General features: G+C 50.9%; 1 protein-coding gene across 1 annotated transcript in view; it reads right to left on the bottom strand.

Annotated features, from left to right (window-relative positions):
• The window catches only part of IGSF3 (immunoglobulin superfamily member 3), a 94,600-nt gene extending 72,860 nt beyond the window's left edge, over positions 1-21,740 (bottom strand). Inside the window, exons 1-2 of the mRNA XM_045081864.1 lie at positions 21,589-21,740; positions 20,246-20,919 (exon numbers count right to left, since the gene is read on the bottom strand). Of these exons, the coding sequence (XP_044937799.1) occupies positions 20,246-20,288 (43 nt within the window). The 5' untranslated portion in view covers positions 20,289-20,919; positions 21,589-21,740. The remainder of the gene's footprint in view (positions 1-20,245; positions 20,920-21,588) is intronic.
• Between the last annotated feature and the right edge of the window lie 1,264 nt (positions 21,741-23,004).

The following is a 23,004-nucleotide window of genomic DNA, read 5'->3' as shown; positions in this document are numbered from 1 at the left end:
TGAATAAATTTAAAAGCAAACAACTCCTTAAAAGGCAAAAGAAAAATAAAGAGAAAGCATGAACTCAGGGCAGATTACTATGATTATGAAGTAATTTACATCACAGCAGCTAGTGACCCTACAGGCTGGGTGACCAGAAAGACCCCAGTCTAGAAGTCAGTGGTGTCAGGTCCCCCTCACTCGCTGCCAGTGGGCATGTGGGGTGGCACAGTCACCTGGGGAGACAATCTGGCAGTTTCCTATAAGGTTACAGGTACTCTCGCCGCCGTAGGACCCAGCAATCCCGCTCCTGGAATTTACCCAAGACGAATGAAAGCCTGTATCCTCACAGAGACTCACACGTGAAACAGCAGCTTTATTTATGATCACCCCAAACTGGAAACAACCCAAATGTCCGCCCACGGGACATTTTGTTCATCATGCACTGTGATCTGTCCGTAGCACGGAATACTACTCAGCAAAAAACTAAAGTACATCTGTACAACCACGTGAATGAACTGGAAAAGCGTAATGCGGAAGGAGAGAAGCCAGATTCAAAAGGCTCCAGACTGTGGGATTCTGCATGGCCCACGCTCCAGCCAGGGCAACACTGTGGTAACAGAAACCAGGCCCGGGGCCACTGCGCCTGGTGGTGTGAGGAGGGGACTTTCTAGGGTGACAGGAAAGCTCTCTATTCGGTTGTGACGGTGGTTTACATGAACGTTTGCATCTGTCAGCACACAGAGAACAGCATATTCGACACTTAATTCTGCTATACATTAATAACACCACAATAAAGTGATTAGAACATTACTCAGTTCCTCTTCCTTAGCAGGAAGGGGCCCCTGCTGGCCGTGACTTGGAGAAGTCACAGGACCCTGCTGTGCCCTGACTATCTGATCTGGAGAGGGGGCTGTGTGACAGTCCTCAGACCTGAAACTGTAGGGATGCTCGATCTGGACAGGGGGCTGTGTGACAGTCCTCAGACCTGAAACCATAGGGATGAGGTCAGAGAACGCACAGAGCCTGGACTGACATGGGAGTTCAACTGATGTCTGCTTCTGCTTCCCTCCTGGATGCAAAGGACCCACGCTACCGGTGCGGTAAACCCCGCAGTCAACCAGGGTCAAGGATGAGCCAGAGGACTCGGTCAAGTACTGAACTCCTGGGGAGAGCAAGGGACAAAAGCTGGGCCCAGCCAGACAAGGATGGGGGCCTACAGCCCAAATGGGGCACGGCGGGTGGAAGGAAGCTTGCAGCTGCAGCCACTTATGGGGCTGGAGGGAAGACGGAGGCCAGCACGGAGAGGGTGGCGAGGGCCCGACCTCTGTGGACCATTTTGCACAAGGCCAGCCTGGCTGGGGCCTCCAGGCCTCTCATTTCCTCCACCTTAATAAGAGGTCGTGCAGCAAGAGCCTGCCCACAACTGCATCATCTCCCGTCCCCGGCTTAAACACAGAGCCGAGCTGGAGCAGGACAAAGTCTCCTTCATAACCCACTGCAGCCTGTTCCCACTGCTGCTTGAACCCTGGGGCTCTGTGACCTGGAACACCAGCTTCGGCCACTCCCCGGCCCTTTCCCCAGGCGCCAGGACAGTGCATTCCTCTGCCTGGCTTCTGGGTACATGCCATTATTTATCGTTCTCTTCAGAAGGAGCTAGAAGCCTCTGTGGGCTGGGGTCAAAGAAAGGACAGGTCTGCAGGACTTCGAGGAACCGTAAAAGGCTTGGAAGTGAACGGTGCCAGCTCTTCGGTGTCTCACTGTACTGGAGAAGTCCCTCCCAGCACAATACACTTACCAGCCGAGGCAGGGTTCGTTTTGGGTTCATACAGAGTGAAGGCGAGAATTTCCTCAAGTCACTGAGGAGAGTAGGAATGAGGCAGAGAGGGGCCACGTCAGAGCACGTACAGGACGCCAAGGCTGCCAGAGGCAGGAGTGAGCGGTCAGTGCAGAAACAGAGGAGGACGACGAGGAAGCTGGGATGACAAGGGAAGGCAGGGGAGCCAACGGGGGCGCCTCCGGTCCTGAGCCACTGCCACCGGCAGGCAAGCCTGGTAGCTGACAGCATATGCCTCCTCCCGGCTCTCCCCAAACCCTTCCTGGCATGCCATCCGGCGACAAACAGCTCACTTCCCAGGACCTTCTAATCAGATACTCTGCAGCTCCCCGACACTCAAACACCCACCCAGGTTCTTTCCCTAAAACCCAGCATGCTACGTGAGATGACATCGACGCGGCTCCCTCAAAGTCCCGGAAAACGAGCAATATGAAGGAAACCCTAAAGAACAGGCAAGAGAACAGGAGCCCCGAGGGGAGCAGGAGCTCGAGCAGATGGAGAGGGCTGGAGAGGAAAATGGCTCACGTATCGTAGAAAGGCAACATTCAGAGGCAGAGGTGTGACAGGCGGCGAGAAAAGGTGAGGCACGTGGGCAGGTGAGACCCAGGCAGTGCAGCCCCGTCAGCGGGCTGAGGAACCCCCCCTCAAAGTGGCCCACGCTCTCAACCTCAAATGACGTCAAGGCCCGGAGACTTCTGGAGCCCAGCCGCAGCGGCCCCGCCAAGATTGGGACAAGAGCAGCAAGATATCCCAAGGAATGCGACAGTGGGGTCCAAAGGTCCTGCATTTATGGCCTGGCAACTATGTACTGTGGCCTAAATCCAATCTCCAAATGGCCACCGGCATCCAAGGCAACCTGCAGCCGGTCAGCTGACCAGGGAGGCGCCCAGGCCCTGAGCGCCAAGTACAGTTTCCTGAGCACGGACCAGGCCCCGGCACATGGCGGGCGCTCAGGCGCTCTCCTCCCTGGGCCCCATTCCATTGTGACACTAACCCCCATGAGTGGCTCCTATTGTTTTACAGAAGAGGAAATAAATGGGAGCTTAGAAGGGTTAAGTAGCTTGCCCCAAATCCTACTGCTGGCTCAGTAACAAATGCTTATTGAATGTTGGCTGGGTGCACAGATGGAAGGATGACTGGAAGGACAGATGGACAAGGGAAAGGCCAGGCTGACAGATGGCTTCAGTGTCATCTTCCTCCTGGGATGACACTTGGACCTCCAAGGCCTGTCAGAGGAAGCAGGGAGAGCAAAGGGGAAAGCAAGAGTGGCTGCCCAGGAACAGAATGGCACCGACAGATATTTATGACACTTCTGTGTTGCTGGAAGACGAGGAAAAATTTTTTTAAAAAACAGAGAGATGGCCCTTTCATGCCTTTAAGTTTTCAAATTCAGGAGAAGCTGGAAACTTCTAGGGGGTAGGGTCCAAGGAGTCCATGGTGGCTCTCCGGCCCCACCCCCACCCCTGCCTCAAGGGCTTTCCTCTGGATATTTGTGGGCTCAAAGTTTTCAGTGAGACGAGAAACAGGACACCCCAGAGATCACACCCAGAGCAGGAGAGGCGCCTCACAAAAGCCCTTCCCCTGCAACTAACTCTGCTTTGTTTAAAGCGAGATCAGATTGGGCATCTGCACTTTTACTCGATGCCTGATGAAAACCAGATCCCAGATGCCTCCCAGCCCTGCCTCCCAGCCCCTGCCCTGAGGAAAATAATGGGAGTCAGCCAGGCCCAGTGTGTTCCGGGCTGCAACAAAGACTGGCCTCGTCCAGGGGCCTCGCTCCACGCTCCTGAGCCTTGAAGAAAAGACACACTTCCCCTCTTTGGAGAACAGGAAAGATTAAAAAGCACCTTGTGCTGGGTCTAAGCTGGAGGTCTGGAACTTCTCCCTGAAGCTCCAAGTCCAGTTCCACTGATGACTGAGACACTCAAGCTGGTCGCCAGTGGATACCAGCCACTTGACATTTCTGGAATCTGTGGAGAGAGCAGCCGTCTCCCCAACACCGCTCCTGAGCAGGGAGCCCCTATCCTGGGAAGCTAAACAGCCTTGGGGGACAGGAGCAAGGAGTGGACTCGCCCTGCAAGAACACCGAAGAGCCCCAGAGGGAGAAGGAGGGGCAGCCCACTCAACACAGACCTCTGAGCAAACCATGGCAGGAGGAGGTGTTAAAGTGTAACCTGAAGGGGCGCCTGGACGGCTGGGACAGACATCCACCTTAGGCTCAGGTCATGATCTCAGGGTCCCGCTCAGCGGGGAGCCTGCCACTCCCTCTCCCTCTGCCCCTCCTCCTGCTTGTGCTTTTACACTCTCTCTCTCTGTCAAATAAATAAAATCTTAAAAAAAAAAAAAATGTAACGTGAAGACCCCATAGCAACTGGATCCTACACAAACAGCAGTTAGCAATGCCACCCCATTACAACAGCAGATCTAGCTTCCATGACGCTCTCCCAGCCAAAGGCAGAGCGAGTGAAGTCTGATGCTGGGAGGAGGCCCTCCTCCCCTCGTGGCCACACGCACGGTCCCTGCCCCTCAGTACCAAGCATGTTCCAGCTGGGTGGGAGGGTGGGGGGGGGGGCTGGGAAGGGAAGAAATGCAGGAGTACCAGCTCTTAGCTGCCTTCCTTCCCCAGGAGATGACGCCTGTTACTTCCTCACCCATCTCACTGACCCCGCAACACTGCGAACCTGGAGGAGTGTGTACAGATCTGTGTTATCTCGGCCACATCATCCTAAGTCCCGGTCTCTCATTCCCAAGGCCTAACCCGTATTTTGAGAAGAATTCAAGGTCCCGTTGCTTAGATCTTCCATCATCACCTCAAAAGCCCGGTGACAGAGACCAGACAGCATCGTCCTAAACTCGATCCCCTCTTTCAAATTTCCATTTTATGTCATTTCCCAAGCCATACACCCAGACACTTGGAGGCAGCTTCTAGACTTCCCCTTTGCGCCACATTCAATCAAGCCTTCTCTCAGCAGTTATTTTATTCCTTTCCCATTTTCCTCTGCTATCTTCCTCCCCTGCCTACCACTTTTACCTCGCATCTCACCACCTGGAACTGAATTATTCCATTTGGCTTTTCCCATCTCCCCTTCTGACCAGCCTGGTACATGGCTGCCTCCCCTTATCCCTCAAGGTCCCCTTTCCCAGCTTCTTCCCTGCTCCCAACCCTCTCTCCACTGCATGGGTCAAGGGTCACCTTCTGAGCTTGCAGCTGGCCATGCTCTAGAATCTGACTGTGGCATTAGTCAGGACATAATCTCAACTGTTCTCCAGCAGTGCCACGTCCACTCCTGTCCCTGCAGGCCTGCTCATGCCATCCGCTGCCCGGAATGCCCTTCTGCTCTTCCCACACAAATCCTAATCCCACCTCAGGATCCAGTCCAAACACAGTTGCCTTGCTCCAGCTTTGCCTACCCATGGACTTAGCTCCCTCCTTTCTGGCTTACCCGAGGGCTCAGCACTGGCTCTGAAGAGAGTGCCTTCTGATGATCAGCTGAACTGTACTGTTATGAATAAATCCTACGTCCTGCTCCTCTGAGGGAGTGTCTAATACAGGTGGCCTTCGACTATAAGTAGCAGAAAACACCAACTCAACTGGCTGAAACAGAGAAGACAGGAAGTACGGAGCTCGACCTGCTCAGCGTTCAGTGGCTCTGGATCCTCTCCCTCTAACGGCTTAACAGCTTTACTTTCCTCATGGTGACATGATGGCTGCCTTGTCTCCAAGACTCTAGTGGAAGGAGCTGTCCTACTTCTATGTTTCTAAGAGAAGACATTTTTCCTAGAATCACCACAGCGATCTTCTCCTCGTATCTCACTGGCCACGAACGACTCTGTCACTCACTCACGTCTAAACTTCGGGTCTCCATAACTGGCTTAGATTGGTCAGCTTTTACTCTGGAGCCAGAGGTGGGGTCACTTTTCCTTGAGGGGTACCGGAAGAGAGACATGACTTTGAAACCAAAAGAGAGCTCTGCCGTCAAGAACAGAACAGCTGTTGTGGAGGTAACCAAGGGTCTGCCATAGGCTGGGACCAACAAAACACATTTGTGTTTTCCGAACTCGCCACCCCCATCCTGTGCTGGCACATAAGACGCTCAACAGCGAGCTGTGCCATTGAGCCAAACTAGAAATTATCCTGTGGGTGTGAGAAAATAGTGAGCATTACAATGGAGTGGCACAATTGGACATTTGTGCAGAGAAACCGGAAAGAGGGCCAATAAATCCAATCAGATGCAAAAAAAGTACTCAGCAGAGGAGGTCTGGGAAGCTCTGGTCCCAGCCCTAGGCTGGGCCCAACTCCCAGTTCCCTGGATAGGGAGTAGGCCACGGGCCAGAGCCCTGGGCTTCTCCCAGCAGGGCCCAGCTGGGCCTTCTCCTCAGTTCAACTCTTGCCTCCAATGGGCCCGTGATCTACAAGACCAGCCCACAACCTGGCAGGCACAAATGAAGCTCACAATGAGGGCTATCAGTGCTTAGCGAGTCACCAAGCACTTTGTGGGCACACATGGATCTGTTGACTATGAGACCGCGTGAGGTCTGGGCTGGAAATGCAAGCATTCCCTTTCCTCTGGACTAAAGAGATGGCCCCTTCGGTTGCCCCGATGGGGCTCTCATCCCTCATTCCTCTTGGGCAACCCTGCTCAGATCTTTGTCTTCATCTCAGCTTTCCAGCACTTTCTTCTGGTCTCTGGGCCACAGATAGCACTCTGGGCCCCAGATACACGTGCCTCCACCTGAGGCTGGGAAATATGCCAAGAACTGCACAGAAAACACACGTACCACAAAACACGTACTACCTGACATCACAGGGCCGCGAGTTTTGGCTCCTGGAAATTTCAGAGTTCCTTCTCCAGTACCATAGCGGTCATCTCCTTGGCTAACGAGAACTGTGTTAAATGCAGCGTACTCTAAGAGCTCAGCGGATTATAATACATATTCAAAATTCAATACATATTGACTGAAGAGCTATTACGTTGAACCTTATGACACTGCTGATATTCAACTGTTGCTGACCTACAAATGGGGCAATATTGCACAACTCAATCTAGTATCTCCTCCATGCCAGGCAACAGGCTAGGAAGGGCTTGGGACACCGTGGCTGACAACACCCACAGAGTCCCTGTGCTCATGGGGCTTACAGTCTAATGCATTAGACCGTGCATTACAAAGTAACATACTGTCTAGCTTCGTTCCTATAATTAACAATATGTGTGTTTATTTGTGGACTGCTTGACTTCCTTGCTAGCCTATAAAGCTACACAAGGATGGTGATCGTTGTCTTTTCTATATAACACACTGCCAAGCACGTGGCAGAAAAGATCAGATATTTGCTCAACTTACTGATTCATGTTAAGATAGGTAAGCGCAGGTGCTGCAGCAGCATGGGGGTGGGGGGAGGGTAAGATCAAGGCCTTGACTAACTTGGGAGTTCTGATATTGCTAATAGGGTTGAATTAGGTCTTCGCGAAAAAGGTCTGTATACCATACAGAGTCTACCGGCAGCGAACATACACAGGGTTTCACAGGGACTACTTAAAATACTTAAGAGAACAAACTGTTTTCATGCACAATCCAGTTTTTCAGAAACTCCATTTACATAAACAATTGGTACGCTAATTGCAAATCATTCTTATTTCTCTCCTGAAGCAGGATCCCCAAGGATCTTTTATTAGGCGCTCTATTAGCCTCGTTTGAGTTACAGTATTTACTTAAAAGTAATAACAGTGAAGTTCTTGGAAAATATTTGGTAATTCAAACATTTTTCTAATTTTAAACTAATCCTCATTAGTCTCCATTTTTAGGGATTTTACCATCATATGGAAAGAGAGTACCAAAGTCTGCACTGCGGGAATATTCACCAAACTCCTTTCCAGGAAGACACTTCTGACAGCGAGAACCTGAGCTAACCACCGAAAGTGTTGAAAACAGCACAGCAAGAAATGACAATCTGAAGAGTGACTGTAAGGGGCGCCTGCTGGCTCAGTGGGTTAAAGCCTCTGCCTTTGACTCAGGTCATGATCTCAGGGTCCTGGGATCAAGCCCCGCATCGGGCTCTCTGCTCAGCAGAGAGTCGGCTTCTTCCTCTCTCTCTGCCTGCCTCTCTGCCTACTTGTGATCTGTCAATTAAATTTAAAAAAAAAAAAAAGTGCTAAACCGGGCACTCATGTTGAAGAGTGACCGTAATCCAATTTAGTCTAATCAATGACACACACACAAAGTCACGTCCCATTTCTAAGCAAAGCACATGAAAACTGTAGAACCTGCACCCCCTGATCTTTCTGATTGACCTGCTATAACATAATGACAAATGTCGGTGAACAGCACTGACCAACAGGCCTCTTGTCTATCTTGCAGCCTGTCTGAGAGAGCCAGCCCCAGACACACTGCTCAGACATCGGTGAACTTGGCTGGTATCTTCCTGCGTGTTTGGCCTCTCGTCCTCTGCACCGGCTCTGAGATTTACTGACACGCTGGTCACATTCACGGAGCATCTCGAACGCTCTTGCCATGGCAAACGATCAGCAGGCCCTCTCCCCAGGCCGAAAGCCAACAAAGATCTGTCGCCAGCAAGGAGGAGGCCGGACCCTCCGAAGGATGCCAGAGTCCCCATCCCGCCTCCTCTGCAGAACCTCGCAAATCTCGCGGATGCAGGCAGGATGATCGGGGTTGGAGGAGATTATGCTCTGAATGTCTTAAGAGATTAGATACTTAAAATCCTCCACATGACTTCAGTCATTCCCGTTACAGATGACAGAGTAAAAGCCTACTTGATTAAAGCTGAAGACCTATACATTTGCAAAAGGGAAAATAGGCAGAAGGAAACAAGAGTCAGATTACTGATGGGCACAGCACCAGCTCTGGGACATCGGGGGCTGCTGAATAAATTATGACAAGGAGGCACATGCAGTAATCACAGACTCACCATAAATACCGCAGCCCTCAAGGCTCTCTCGTATTCACTTACTTTCCCCCAAAGCATAGATTGAATCTGGCCTTGTCCTCAAAGGAGGCCTGGCTCTCCCCAAATTCCAAATATGGAAAATTACAGCTCTTCTGTGGTGATGGGGGGAGGGGGGCAAAAGTGAAAAAGCAAATGTTTGTATTACATCATGTTTTCATTTTAAAACAAAGGCTGCGTACACCAGACTCCCTCTCTGCTCTGTGAGGGGTGGTCTCCAGTCCCTCCACTCCCGCAGCCCAGGCCAGAACACTTGCCCTTTAAGAGAAGAGGATTACACAGGAGATCCCTAAGGATTCTCTCCAAATACATTCAAGCCCAGAGGCACATGAGTTCTTAATCTACTTTCTCTCTTCCAGAAGTTCACCAGCGGGTAGAGAGCTGCTCAGAAAGGTTGGAATCATACGTTTGAGAAAGGAGCTTCAGATGCTGTTCCTCCAGCCAGCAAGGTACCAGGACCCCCAGCAGGGGGCCACAGCCCATTCTGACACAGGGACAAAGAAAGAGCTAGGCAGGGCACTCAGATGCAAGCTTGCTTGTTGGTAATGGAAGACTAGAAGACAGATGGCAACACTGTCCAGCATGCTTCCTTGGATACTAAAACATCAGAAGACCTTAAGACACTATTTAGCAAATCATCTCTAAATAGCATCCTAAAGGGTGGTATAGATTCAGGAGAAGCCTAGAATGACTCCACATGCCATCTCTGATAATCTAACCGACGTGTCCATGTGGGAAGCAGAACCCCCAAAAGACCAGCCAACTCCCAGCCAACACAAAACCAGCACGGAACAAATCCAATGAGGCACACCAGGAAGGCCTTGGAAAAGCGCTGCCTACAGGGAGGAGGAGGGCTCCATCCAGACGCTCTGGGGAGCAGCAGCCACCAGCTTTGGAGCTGGGGTGACTCCCACCCAGCACAGTTTCCAACCTGCCTGGAACCTGTGACTTGGGGGACTGGTGGAGAAAGGGGAAGCAATGATCGATGAATGCTTAGGGGTAGCAGCCCTGGGTCAGAGGACAGCATCTGGCAAGGTGCAGGCCTGGAAGAGCCTGGACCACCCTGAGGAGACACAACAGTTTCTGGAACCCAGGCCCAACACTGGAGGGGGCCCTGAGCTGTCCCCACAGCCTGCCCCGACAAGGCTCCCCGAGGGGAGCCACTCTGTAGGAAAGTAGGGAGGAGGAGTATAAGACAGGAGACACATGGAGCTTACCACCACCACAGCCCCCACATGAAGGGTCCTCAGGAGAAACCCTGGTGTGGAAGCCGCCTCCGCCATGAAGGGATGTATGTGATTGCTCTATTTTTCTTTTGTTCTGGCTTCCTAGAAATTCAGAGCTGAGGATGAAATTCCCAATTCCCAGAGACAGACAATATCCGCAGCAGTAAGTAAGGACATTCCACGTATCCAGGACTTGGGATATTTGTGTATTTTCAAAAGAAAGAATTTGCGCTCGCGGGGCCACCCACCCCAGTCGCCCCCAATCAGTGGCACTCATGTCTTACTCCTTCAGAGGCCATTGTCGGGGCCGAGGGGGCAAATGTAATTCACAGCTGCTAAAGCAGAGTTGAAAAAAACCAGGAGGAAAAGATGTTCAGTAACAGTAAGAGAAAAGACATACCTCAGGGACAGAAAAGAGTTCCCCCACGTCAGAGTGTTATTAATTAATTTTTCTATTTATTAAGATTAAAAATACAGATCCTGTGACTTTTTAAAATGTTTCTCACGATTTTACCTTTCCATTCTTAGTTATGGGAGGCAACCGAATGAGGGGCTGCTTGGAGTCCACACTTGAATATTTGCTGGATGAATAGATCAAAAGTCTTCCTAGGAAAGTCGTGTAAGTGGTTTCTAGCAGAACAGCAGTCTCCGGTTGGGGAAGAGCAGGTCAAACCCCGATGCTGAAGAAGGGTTGACTACGATACATGAATCCAACCAGCATCCCTCCAAAATGGGCACTATTTTAAAAATCAGGTCTAAAGGTGACCGATCCAAGAGACCTGCTTTTGCTTCCAGGGATTGAAAGAAAGTCAGACCAGTGAACCTGAGAAGTAACCCAACACTTTGAAATGATAATCTTTTTTTACAGAAATAGCTGCTTCCGCAGGGATAGAGGGGAAAAAAAGTGTTCTTTTGGGTCTTAAACGTCTGGTAGCCGGTAACCTCAGCAGTTATGGTAGTCCAGTTCGTTCTAAATGGAAGAATCATTGGGGAATTGAAAATGCAGGAAAACTTCCCTCATTTTCCCCCCAGTCTAGGAAAAAATATGAAACTTGACTGAATTAGATACCAAACCCAATATTTATGGTTATTCTCTTAACAAGTTTTAAATATGCTTCATTTGAATTCAACATAATTTCAAAATTATAACTAAAACAGTCAACAAAATATGTGTGTACCTAATTTGTTAAATGTATGTGTTTGGGAGAAAATACTCAGAACAAACAAGTCGATTCTTTTCATTAAGTACATTAAAATTTAAGGGTAGTGTTTATATTATGACTCTTGATACGGCAAGACAAAATTATTCCGTGATATAGCTATTGAATGAGGCTCACTACTCCCCAATGATTTCACAAATTACAGTTCCAACTAGCTATAAAATAACCAAATCAGTTCTGATATGGCCATAAAATTAAGCCTAAAAAAATAGTGAGGTAAATCACCCCTTTAAAATCAAGTTGTTGAACAATATGTTCTGTATGATTCTATTTCTGTCAGAAAAAAATCTATATTGGTGTGAATATATGCATAGAAATTATTTAAAAAAAAAGATTTGGAAGAATATTTATCACACTGTAAAGAATATATATCAGACTCAGTAAGGGACATAGGGTGGAGAGGGGAACTTTCACATTTTACCCTCCATCTCCACTGTCTAGATTTTTTATTCACAACTATATTCCCCTGTTATCTCTGTCAACAACTTAAAATCCAAAAAACAAAGCAAACAATAGAAGCTACCTTCTGAAATTGAAACCAATCTCTCATCATCTTATTTTTATACAATATTATACCCTCAACACTTTATTTGTTGTTTTAAATTATGAGTTAATTCCAATCAAGTCTTCAGTAAATTTAAGATTGATAGGATCGTTACATCTAAGAAGTTGTGAAACTTCTCTAGAAGTCTTTAAAAAAAAAAAAAAAAAGAGAGGAGGAGGTTGTCCCTGAACAGGACAAGTGTGGACTGACCTACAGCAATGGCTGGTTCTTCAGCTCCATACTGAAAGTCCTTCCTAGCAAAGTCAGTCAAGGTCACTGATACAATCAACAAATGGGCAAACACCGTCTAGGTTATCCAAGGACCTGGGGCTCTCAAAGTAACATGTGGGGTAGGAAAGCTGGCCGCCTCAGACATTTCAAAACACCCGACAATGACTCCACTTCCCCTACACTGCAGATACAGGGCTAAGGTACCCAACAGATAAAGCCATGTGCATCCTTTGGTCACGGGCAATGCAGCGTGTCAGATTAATGTTGCTTTAGAGCTGAAGAGTATCACTAGAGCAAGAGCGAGCAATCACAGTGGTTACCACGTAGGAGAAACAGATTAATTACTACTTAATGCTGAGAGACAGAAGACTTCAAATGGATGGGGCGCCTGAGGGAAGGGAAGTTAATAAAAAGGGGTCCGTGAGAAGGAGGCCAACAGCCTGCCTCATGACACATTTCTGTTGCCAGCATGCCACAGGCCAGGATCCAAAGCCCTGAGGGCAGAGACTGTGTTCTCAGAAGTCACCAAGACAAAGGAGGCATGGAGCGCCCTCCAAAGAATGGGAAAATGGGTGCTACAGACAAAAACAGTATTAAACACACAAAAATAAGGCCAAGTTTAGGCAATCCTGAACATGCTCCCAAACGTCAAAGAATCAGATTTGGGGAAAGAACACACAACTGGTATCGGATTCTCCCCCAATCCCCTGCCCCGTTTTAATAAAGGGAAGGCCTAGGGACCAGAAAGTCAAGGGGAAGAGGCCACGCATTTCTTTGAGTTCACAATTTTGTTAGAATGTCTTTGCCCTGGGGCATCTGGGTGGCTCAGTGGGTTAAAGCCTCTGCCTTTGGCTCAGGTCATGATCTCAGGGTCCTAGGATGGAGCCCTGCACAGGGCTCTCTGCTCAGTGGGGAGCCTGCTTCCTCCTCTCTCTGCCTGCCTCTCTGCCGACTCATGAGCTCTCTCTCTCTGTCAATTAAATAAATAAAATCTTTAAAAAAAAAAAAAAAAGAATGTCTTTGCCCTGACGATGTTCTGATGGATTCATGAAAGCTCTTTCCTTGGTACAGGAACAGGGGAACAGGTCCCCTTCACTTCCACTCTAGACCCTCACCTGCAGGAATGCCTCCTACCCTCCCTGGCTACTTCTCCAGAGGTCCTCCAGAACACCCACTTACAGCTCTCTGGTATCTTCCTTCCTCCTCAGATCCAAATACCCAGACGTCATGCCAACTGACTGACTGCTCCTTCCGGCAACAGCCACTGACACTCACGTCAGACTTCTCTAGTCCTTGGGAAACCTTCTCAAAGCAGCTGCAATGCGCCCATGGTGGCCTCCAGCCCCGCAATTCTGCCAGATCCTCCTTGTCCTATTACTCAAGAAATGCCTAACATTCCAGCTCTTCCAGAAAGCCTTTCCAGACTGACCACTCACTCACAAGCTACTCCAGCCTCATCTCTCTCCTAGACAGAAGTTCCCTCCCTACTACTGCTGAGCTGAAAACAAGAACAAACTTGCCCACCCCCTCCTTCCCCAAGACACCTGTCCTCGGAGAGCACATAGTGTCATTGTCTTCCTGTCCATTTGCACAGGGATATACTGCTTGCTTTACTGCTGGCCTTAGAGGATCATCGCCTAGAAGACAGGGACGTTGGGCAAAGCCCGGGTCACCTGGATGACGAGGAAGAGGATACGTGGGGGAGTTTAATTAAAGGGTTAATAGAGGATCAGACAGAAACTTTGTTTCAACTCTCATTATCACAAAGCCTGTTATAAAGGTTTTTCAAACACATCTGATCACTTTCCAGCCTGAGTAGAGTTAATATAATTTAATCTTTGATTTAGGATCTTGCAGTGCCCTGAGGCTCATCACTCTCTCCTGCTACTATAATTATAGATGCGGAAGATGTAGAGACTGGACGGATGGTGGCCTGGAAGTTAATTTCTGGAATAAATCCTTGCTACCACATCTTGCGATTTTTTGCCTTTCAGAAAGCGGAGTTCAAAAATAAAAAACAAAATCTCCCTTAATTGAAGGTTCCAGTTCAGGGAGGTTCATTGCCATGGTCTTTGTTAAGTGCCCACCACTGTGGCCCACAATTAGTCACTTAATAAAGCGTTCTTGATGAGGGAATTTGGCAACATGTGATTTTCTACAAATGGAAGCTTGATTTTGACGCAACCACTCATTTCTTTGAAAATCAGGGGGCATTCACACACAGGTGTCCTAAATTTCCTTAAATTAAAAACCAACCCTTCGCGAGGAGTTAGCTGTGCTCACTTTCAAGCAGCAAAGAATCAGGTGTCCAATCATGGCAAATGAAGAGCTCCCGAAGGAACCTAAAAATATTAATCAAGGAGCCATAATGGAGGATGCACGAGGCCAGGGACCAGGGGAGGCCAGCAATGGCGCCACTTCATTCAGTTTCCAGGCCAGGGCTCAGCGGAAGTGGTCCGCCTGGGCTCCGGGAGACCCAGCCTAAGCCCAACTCCCAAACTCCTTACAGTCGAAGGCAGTTCTGTGTGCCCTCATCATCCTAGGTGAACTGGACCCTAAAACCACCGCCAGTCATTTCTCGAGACCCTACAGGGCCACCCTACCACCATTACAACTGCTGTCTCCTCTGCGCCATGAGGATTCTACTGGGAACAGAATGCTCCCCGCATGGAAACCCTGCCCGTTTCGGAAAGCTAATGAAGTCCTCTCACACAGCGTGCTCCCGGCAACCACCGCCTACACTGAACTTCACTTTGCACTTCACAGGGGTCCTTGAACAGAAGTCAGGAGCTATGGGAACTTGAATGGGAAAGAAAAATACGCCTTTATTTTCAACTAACCTCTTTGTGAATGTGGACCTCTTTGTGAATGTTTGATTATGGACGCAGGCAGCCGTCATGACGATGTCTCTAGGACCTGTGACTCTGTCACAGCAAAAATCACACATGCTTTCATATCACATCATGGTTGACACTGATACCTCAACATACCGTTTTCGTGCCTCGCTATGCCATAATTACAATAATTGTTGGACCTGCTGCTAGAGGCTCGTTATTTAATGTGTTACTAAAGAAGCGTATTGCTATAATCATAAATTGGTTTAATGTTTTGATGACTATATTTCAATATAATTGATTTCCTTTGTTAGCCGATGTGTTTTTATTTGCACATTTCAGAATGTTCTCCAGGGAAAGGGTCCAGAGGTTTCACCATACTGCCCCAAGGATCCAGGGCCCAAGAAAGATGAAATGTCACCCTGTTTGTCGACATTTTAAAAGCACAAGTTCTAGAGCCCAACTTGGATTCAGATCTAGGCTCTGCCCATCTCTAGCACTTGTCCTTTGAGCAAAACGACCTGAGCTCCCTGAGCCTTGAGTTTCCTTGTCCTGGGCAAGGAAGAATACCGAAACCATTTAGTCATCAAAAAATGAACTGAACAGGGGCACCTGAGTGGCTCAGTGGGTTAAAACCTCTGCCTTCGGCTCAGGTCATGATCCCAGGGTCCTGGGATCCAGCCCCACATCGGGCTCTCTGCTCAGTAGGGAGCCTGCTTCCTCCTCTCTCTCTCTGCCTGCCTCTCTGCCTACTTCTGTCAAATAAATAAATAAAAATATTTTTTAAAAAAATTAACTGAACACCTACTTACTTTGTGCCAGGCATAAGGCTGAGTTCTGGGGCTACAGCAGTGAACATGATAGGGAGGGTCCTCCGTATGGAAGGGCTTTGCTCCGCCAAGTGTCTAGCAGTGACTGGCACACAAGTGGACTAAAAACACTACGGTCACTACTGTTAAAATCACAACACTGCCTGCGTGATTGTATGTAGATTTACGTTGCTTCCCATTGTAACAACTATTGGCTCATCTGGCTCGCGCCCTCCTGATAAGGCTTCTTAGAGGCCAGGCGCTGGGCCACAGAGTCACAGAGGGGCAGCTGGTGAGATGGAAGAACACAGGCTTTGGACCAGAAGATCTTGGCTTCAAAACCCTCTGCTGTCACTCACTAGCTCTGTCGCTCAGCCAGCAAGCCACTGCTGACCCTCCCACATCTGTTCTCTTCTCGGAACCCTCAGTTTTTAGCTGGTCAGAATTAAGGATGCCATTTCTCAGGCCCCCTTGCCGCCGAGTACAGTCATGCACTCAAGTTCTAACCAACAGGGGTATAAGCAGAAGAGGGGAGGGCAACCTTCCAGAAATGTCCTTAAATTATGAAGTTTTGCCCTTCACCAAGCCTTTACCCCCTTCATGATGGCTGGGGCTAGCACAGCCATCTCAGATCATGCCATGACCTTGGGAATGGAGGCATGCACGAGGGACAAGACAGAAGGGGCCTGCATCCCTGCCACTGTGGAACACCATATTGAGCTGGTACAGTAGTCTTCCTGAGGCAGGTTCCTTAACCTCCCTGGACCTCAGTAGCTCCATCTACACACAGGTGATGCTGGGAGTCCTCTATCCAGTGAGTGTATGTGGAGGACTTCATGAGACGGGGCTCGCTTCACAGCCAAGGCCAGAGCTAGGAGAGGTGGTATCATTACTGCTCTTCCCTTACTGCAATGCAAAGTGCAGGGCATGGCGGCATCTTAACACGGCCTGGGGGGCAGAGTGGTGACTCAGTAACTCGCAGAGTTGAAAGACCTCCTAGCCAGTCTAGTCCTCCTGATAATTCCCTTCTCAGGCACCCCGGTCAAATGGTCCCCAGGAAAGGGACAGTGTACCACCCCTGCAACAACTGCTAGGGACGGTGTTTGTTCACCCATAAATCACGATCTTCAGAACTCATCTCCTGGCCACCCCCAAGCTGCTTCACTTGTGTCTTCTGCCTTTGATCATGAGTCCTGCTTCCGAGCTCACTCTCATCAGAACATCAAAGTTCCCTTCAATCTCTTTTGGAAGAACCCTCTGGCCTCCTCCCTAGCTAACAGCGTGGTAAGGGATCACTGCCTCGGTCCCATCCTATTCAAGCAAGCAGCCTCTCAAACTCAACACATGAAATCTGCCGCCGCTGGAGGAGACGACGAATGGTCATGAGCCAGCTACAGGTTCTCCTGGGCTGATCCACAGATGTCCCAATCTCCTCTTTCCAGGCTCACACTTTTAAAGCTATTCCGTCTTGTTTGCGACATCAATCAGCACTGGCCTAGGAGGCGTAACTCTTCATGGCTATGCAAAACCAAAATCTGCTTTAAGGGCCTGAAACTTACAATCATCTTTCTGGATCGTCCCCTTCCTGTTCTTGCAGACACAAATCCTAGTCTGTCTCTCCCACATGGCTGTCATTTTGCCATGTCCCTGTCACTCATGCAGGCTGCTGCCTGGCACAGCCCCGGCCCCCTCTCCCTCTCTCCTCATTCCCTCCTTTTTCACACACACGCCACAGTCATGCCACGGTCACACCAGCCCCTGCTCGTGCTCTCTCTCTCATCTTCTGCCCCTCTGGCTCTGCCCATTCTCAGCAGCGGAGACTTCACTAACCCTCGTGGCTCAACCAGGCCTGGGCATCAGGTGGTTCTGGAATTGGCACAAGGGTGGCCGTGGCAGCCAGTGGCTCCCAAGCTGGGTGGGGCAGCCAGCGCTGCAAGAGGAAGAGACAAGACACAGCGGTCACTGTGGCTTCGGGGAGGACAGACACAAGGGCAGGAGTCAGCCCCCAGACAGGCCGAAAAGGAGGAACCTGATCCAAAATCCGCGACGCTGGCAAAGGAAGGGAGCACAAAGCGTGGGTCCACAGGTGCGGAGGGAGTTGGTGGCAGGTGGGAGATTGACCCCGGGTCCGCCCTCAGGGACTGTCACCCAGCTTTCTGACTCAAACTGCTGTTTCTGAAGGCTGACAGCACCTGTACCCGTGCCACTGTGCAGAGTACTTAGCCTCATCCTACTTTGTACAAACAAAATTTGATTCTGGGTGTGTGACCCACATGAGCACAAAACCTTGGGATTCTTTGCTCTTTGAAATTCACATTACACATTAATTTACATTACACAGCAAGAATGCTGACGCATGAATCAGCCCACACCAGACTGCAAGCAGGAAATAAGACCCCCAACCTGGGTTTTGTTCCCTCCCCAGACACCTCCAGTTCTCCGAGGTTAGCAGGGTGGGTAGCAAGAGGCCCTCCCCACCCCTGCTGACAGTCACTCAGTGATGGGAGAAGTTGCGCCTTCAGCAGCAGGATGTAAAGCGCCAGACACACCCACACTTCTAAACCTTCCCACCCTCACCCACAGCTGGTCCTCTGGTCGGCAGCCAGTGCTCCCTTTCGCGGCCACCTTGAGGCTCCTTTCCTTCCCTCCCCGGCACCTGTTTCTAAGGGGGCGAGAGGGAGGCAAGAGAAGAGTGTCAGGGCCCAAGGACCAGTCCACAGAGTGGCCCAGAGCGCGAGCCGCAGAGGGACCTGCAGGAGGCCTCCCATTTCTAGAGCAGCCAGAACAAACAAAAGGCACAAATGTCCCATTTCCTTGTTTTGCCATTGGTGGCTCCTTCTCCTGCCCTGGGCCCCACCCTTCCACCCAGCCCTCTATCCCACTTAGCCATACCACCTCCTCCAACTCCCCAGGGCCTTCCTTGTTTGTCCTCTTGAATCCACATGAATCACTAATTACTGATTTAAACCCAGACACGAAGTCAATGACAAATGCAGTATGAACAAATATCAATGGGATATTCAGGACTGGTGCACAGAGAGCTATCTGCTTTCTTAACTCTGCCTGAACAGAAGGGAGACACGGGGACACATTATCCTCACCCACCCTTGAGCACGGCACCGACGAACCTGCCAGGGGACCCTGTATCTGAGTGTGTGCCAGGGCGGACAGGGCTGGCACTAATGAACTCACACACTGGTTCTTTCACTTGGAACTACCTGGGAGAGCAGAAAGACTGATGCCTGGCTCACCCTCCCGGAGAATCTGGTTTCATTGGTCTGGGGTTGCTGCCGGAGATCGGGACTTTTAAAAGCTTCCCCCTGGGATTACGACATGCACCCAAGTTTAAGAATCACTGACTGTACACGTTTATTATGTGTTCCAGACATTTTTCAAAGCAGTCAAGGTATTCAGGACACCTTATAGGCTTTCACTGTCAAGACAGTCCTTGGAGGTATCATCCCATTTTACTGAGGTTTATAGGACCATCACGATGAGGCTCAGATTCAAATCAGGCTTTCAAACTCCAAAACCTGTTCTTTCCACCCAACTGTGAACTCCTACAAGCATACAAACAACGCATCAGAGCAATCTCCACTGCCAGCAGGTCATGAATAAACTCTGTAAATGCCAAATATCTAGATTCAGAAATGCAGACACCATAGGCAGCCATGGTGACCTCTTCACTCAGGGGACAGAACCACACAGAGAGGTCAGAGGGTGGGCTCCTGTGCGAGCTCTGGGGAGATGGACAGAAAGGATGCATCAGATCCTGGCTAGGAAGTTTATCCTAGACCCAAGATGTGTCCTCAGATACTACACACAAGCCGATGTTTGATGGTATAGAAAGTATGGGCAAGGGGGGACGGGGGCTCTGCAATGGGAAGGGGATCCCTAGGGCAGGTATCAAGGGTTTACCTCTTGGGACCACAGTTCCTCACCCTGCTCTAAGCATTCTGGCCTTCTGTAGGGGCACTAAAACCATTCCTAACACATTCCCACGCAAGCAGCTTCCCCTCCTCCAGTCTCTCCTCTTCCAGAACTATGCTCTGAGTTTCCTTGGGGAGGGGACATAAGACTGGTATCCTCAAACACTTTTAGGCTCCAGGCCACTCAGGCAGGGCAATGCATCCCTTCGCCACCCTACCCCACCCATGACTACTCCCCACCCCCCCAAAAGACACAACAAAACAAAAAACGCTCCATCATTACCACCAAACCAACTTTCCCCACAGTAAGAATAACGCTGCCACTTTGAATTTGGAATTAATGTGGACAGCGGGTAAGACACTGAAGTTTATAAGGCACATGGAGTCCCTAAACCACTGACACGCAGATGGAGGGATCTCACCGCAAGGCAAGGCTTGGGACAGACACTTCAAGGACAGTAGATGTTCCTCCTTCTTAAAGACAGCAAACAATATCTCACCGTTCCTCCCAGGTCAGAATAGGGCCTCTTGGTACCCTATTCCAACCTGTGATACATATCTGCTGTGCGCCGGTGGCCCCCAAGCCAAGTGTTGATGGGAAAGAACCACACGGAATTACAGGAACCAACAGCAGGTTAAACTTTCACATCGATCGCACTGATAAGCAGAGCCACTTACCCAGCACAGCCAGACAACTCAGCACTGGGAAAAAGCACTTCATGTCGGCAGCAGAGAAGAGACACAACACAGGACGCTCCCTCTTCTCTCACACTTAATCTCTCATTTCTGGCAATCCACTTATAGCTCCAGAGGACAGTTGTGGAAATAGAACGTAACTCAAAAAATGAAAACAGGTTAAAGAGAAGAGATCAGCAGGACGGGGGGCAGGGGGGCGGCCAGTGGCTTGTGTTGAACTCCCCTATGCTAAAAGAAGGGTCCAGAACAATTCTGAAGGCCCTCTAGGCTTCTGCCACATCCTGTGCCTTGCGGTTTCCACTGGAATTGTAGATTGCAGTGAATTAATCCTCAAGGAAAAGGGAAAAAAGAGTCTGAGAAAATCCTTTCATCCACTGATTATACAGAAATGTCCTTGGCTTCCCAGTGAAGGTGTCTGTAAGCTCCCTCATTCGGATTCCCCCAAGGAAACAGGGCAGGTTTTGTCAAAACCTCTGACAGCTAAATCGCCCCGGAATGGCACCGACTGTCTGGGTTTCTTCATCAAAAAGTCCGTCTCCATCCATGTCGGTAGGTCAGGGAGCTGCCACCTGCCCCACACCTACCCAGGACACACGAAGCAAGTTGGCGTTCTGCGGCCCCCGAGGCGAAGCCGGTCCCACAATGCCAGCAGATTTCTAAAACAAACACAACAGAGATGTATCAAAGGCGAACAAGAGCGCCGCAAAACCGAGAGGCGCTGAGCGCTGGGCTGCTCGGGACGCCTGGGTCCCGTTCCCGGATCAGGACAGTCAATCCGGGCGTTCTGACCTTGGGCAAGTCGCTACACCGGCCCCCGCCTCAGTTTCCCTGCCCACAGCAGGGCAAATGCGGGAAGCCCGATTGTTCCAGCAATACTTTGCCCACACGCCTCACTCCAGGGAATTCCCTTCACCTCCTGCCGAGCCCAGCGCCGCGGGGAGCCCCACCCTTCGCGGGGGCACAGCGGGAGGGGGCTCCGACGTGGGGCCGCCACTCCCGGTGCCAGCTCCGGCCCCCGCCCCAAACGTGGGAGCTCCGCGCGCGCCGCGTCCCAGGTGGCCCCGCTATTGTTTTACCTTCCCGGGTGTTTATTTTCGCTGATTGGGAAGAAAAGAGACGGAGGGAGAAGGGAGCGGAGGCTGCGCTTTCCGGGGCCGGGGCGCGCTCGCCGCGCGCCCGACCGGCCAGGGGAGGGTCTCGGGCCCGACCCCGGAGCGGAGCCGGCCCCGCGCCCGCCGCCGCCCTCCCCGCCCCCTGCCCCGGGTTCCCGGCTGCCCGCGCCGCCGCCCCTCCGCGCGCCGCCCGCGCTCCCACCGGATACTGACCTCGCCCCCAGCCCTCTCCCTCCGTGCGTCGGTCCGGCGGCCGGCAGTCTGGGCGCACGCCTCCGGGGACGCGCCGCCTTCTCCCTCTCCCCCCGCAGCCGCACCGGCAGCCGCGCTCCGGCCCCTCCCGAGTCCCCGCCCCTCCAGTCCGGCCCGCTGCACCCGGTGGAGCCGCGCGCGGGGCGAGGGCGGTGGCCTGGGCGAGCCCAGCCCTTGGCCCGCCCCTTCCCCCGCCCCCGGAGAAGAGCGGCCCGTCCCAGGGGCCCGGTGGGGGGCGGAGGGGGGGACGCGGGGGCCGCTGCTCTGTGGGGCGCACCTGCCCAGGGCAAGAGCCGAGCCAGGGCCTGGGCACTGGGAGCGTGTGGGCAGGACAGCCCTGAAAGTTAAGTAGGGCGTCACACACAGGCTACCGCGCCGTGGGCAAGCAGCACAAGGCCTTTCCCAAAGCCCAGCAAAGGACCCATCAGCCTTGAAGAGGGCAGCAAGGGAGCAGTGTCCTCTCTCCTGGAAATAAAAACAAAGCCCTTAACAGGAGACTTGAATCCGTTCATGTAGTGGAACCCCATATTGTGCTTCATTCTAGGGCAGAACTTCCTAGACGTTGTGGCCGAATTGGACTCTGGACCCAACCTGGGTTCTAACCCTGGTTCTTCCACGTCCTTGCGGCCGACCTTGGAGTTACTTCACCTCTCTGGACCTTAGTTTCCCCATCTGTTGTATGGGGAAATAGCCTGCCCCTACTAAATAGGGTTATGGGAGATGTCCATAGCACACTTGTAAAGCACTTCAGAATGGAGCCTGCCCCATCTTAAGCACTTGGTAAATGTAAGATATAATTATTTTATGAGGAACAGCCCTATCGAAACAAGTGCATTTTCATCCATTCAATACTTCATGAATACACACGCCTTCTGGGTAGGAATGGTCAAAAGGTAACCAAGATAGAGAAAGACAGTCCTGCCCTCCTGGAGTTTGCAGTCTACTGGGGAGACTATAAAAGGAGTAAGGCAAGAAAAGAACAAAGGGTTGAGGAAGCACATTCTAGGACTCAGGTTGGGTCATAAGGAGGAGGGCTTTGGTCAAATCGGGTCAGGTGCCTGGAAGGCTTCCTGGAGGAAATGAAAACCAGGTAGAGTCCAAAAGAGCAGAAGGAGGCTGCAGAGGAAGGAGAGGAGGGAGGGAAAGAGTAACTGAGTCCGGACCCTGAATCAGTACCCTCCAAGACCTAGGGGGAGGAGAGAGCAGTCCACTTAGAGAAGCCGAAATCTCCGTTGGGCACAAATTAGGCTGTAAGAAAGTGGCAAGAAATGGCAGAGAAGAAATCTGGTGCCAGAACCTGGAGAGCTTTGTATGGTGTTTTAAGGGGTTTAGACTTTAGGGACCCCTGGGTGGCTCAGCCCGGTGGCATGATCCTGG

Source organism: Mustela putorius, unplaced genomic scaffold (assembly GCF_011764305.1).
Source record: "Mustela putorius furo isolate JIRA1106 unplaced genomic scaffold, ASM1176430v1.1 tig00000585_pilon_pilon_pilon, whole genome shotgun sequence".
Lineage (NCBI taxonomy): Eukaryota > Metazoa > Chordata > Mammalia > Carnivora > Mustelidae > Mustela > Mustela putorius.
This window is presented reverse-complemented; position numbering and strand designations above follow the sequence as displayed.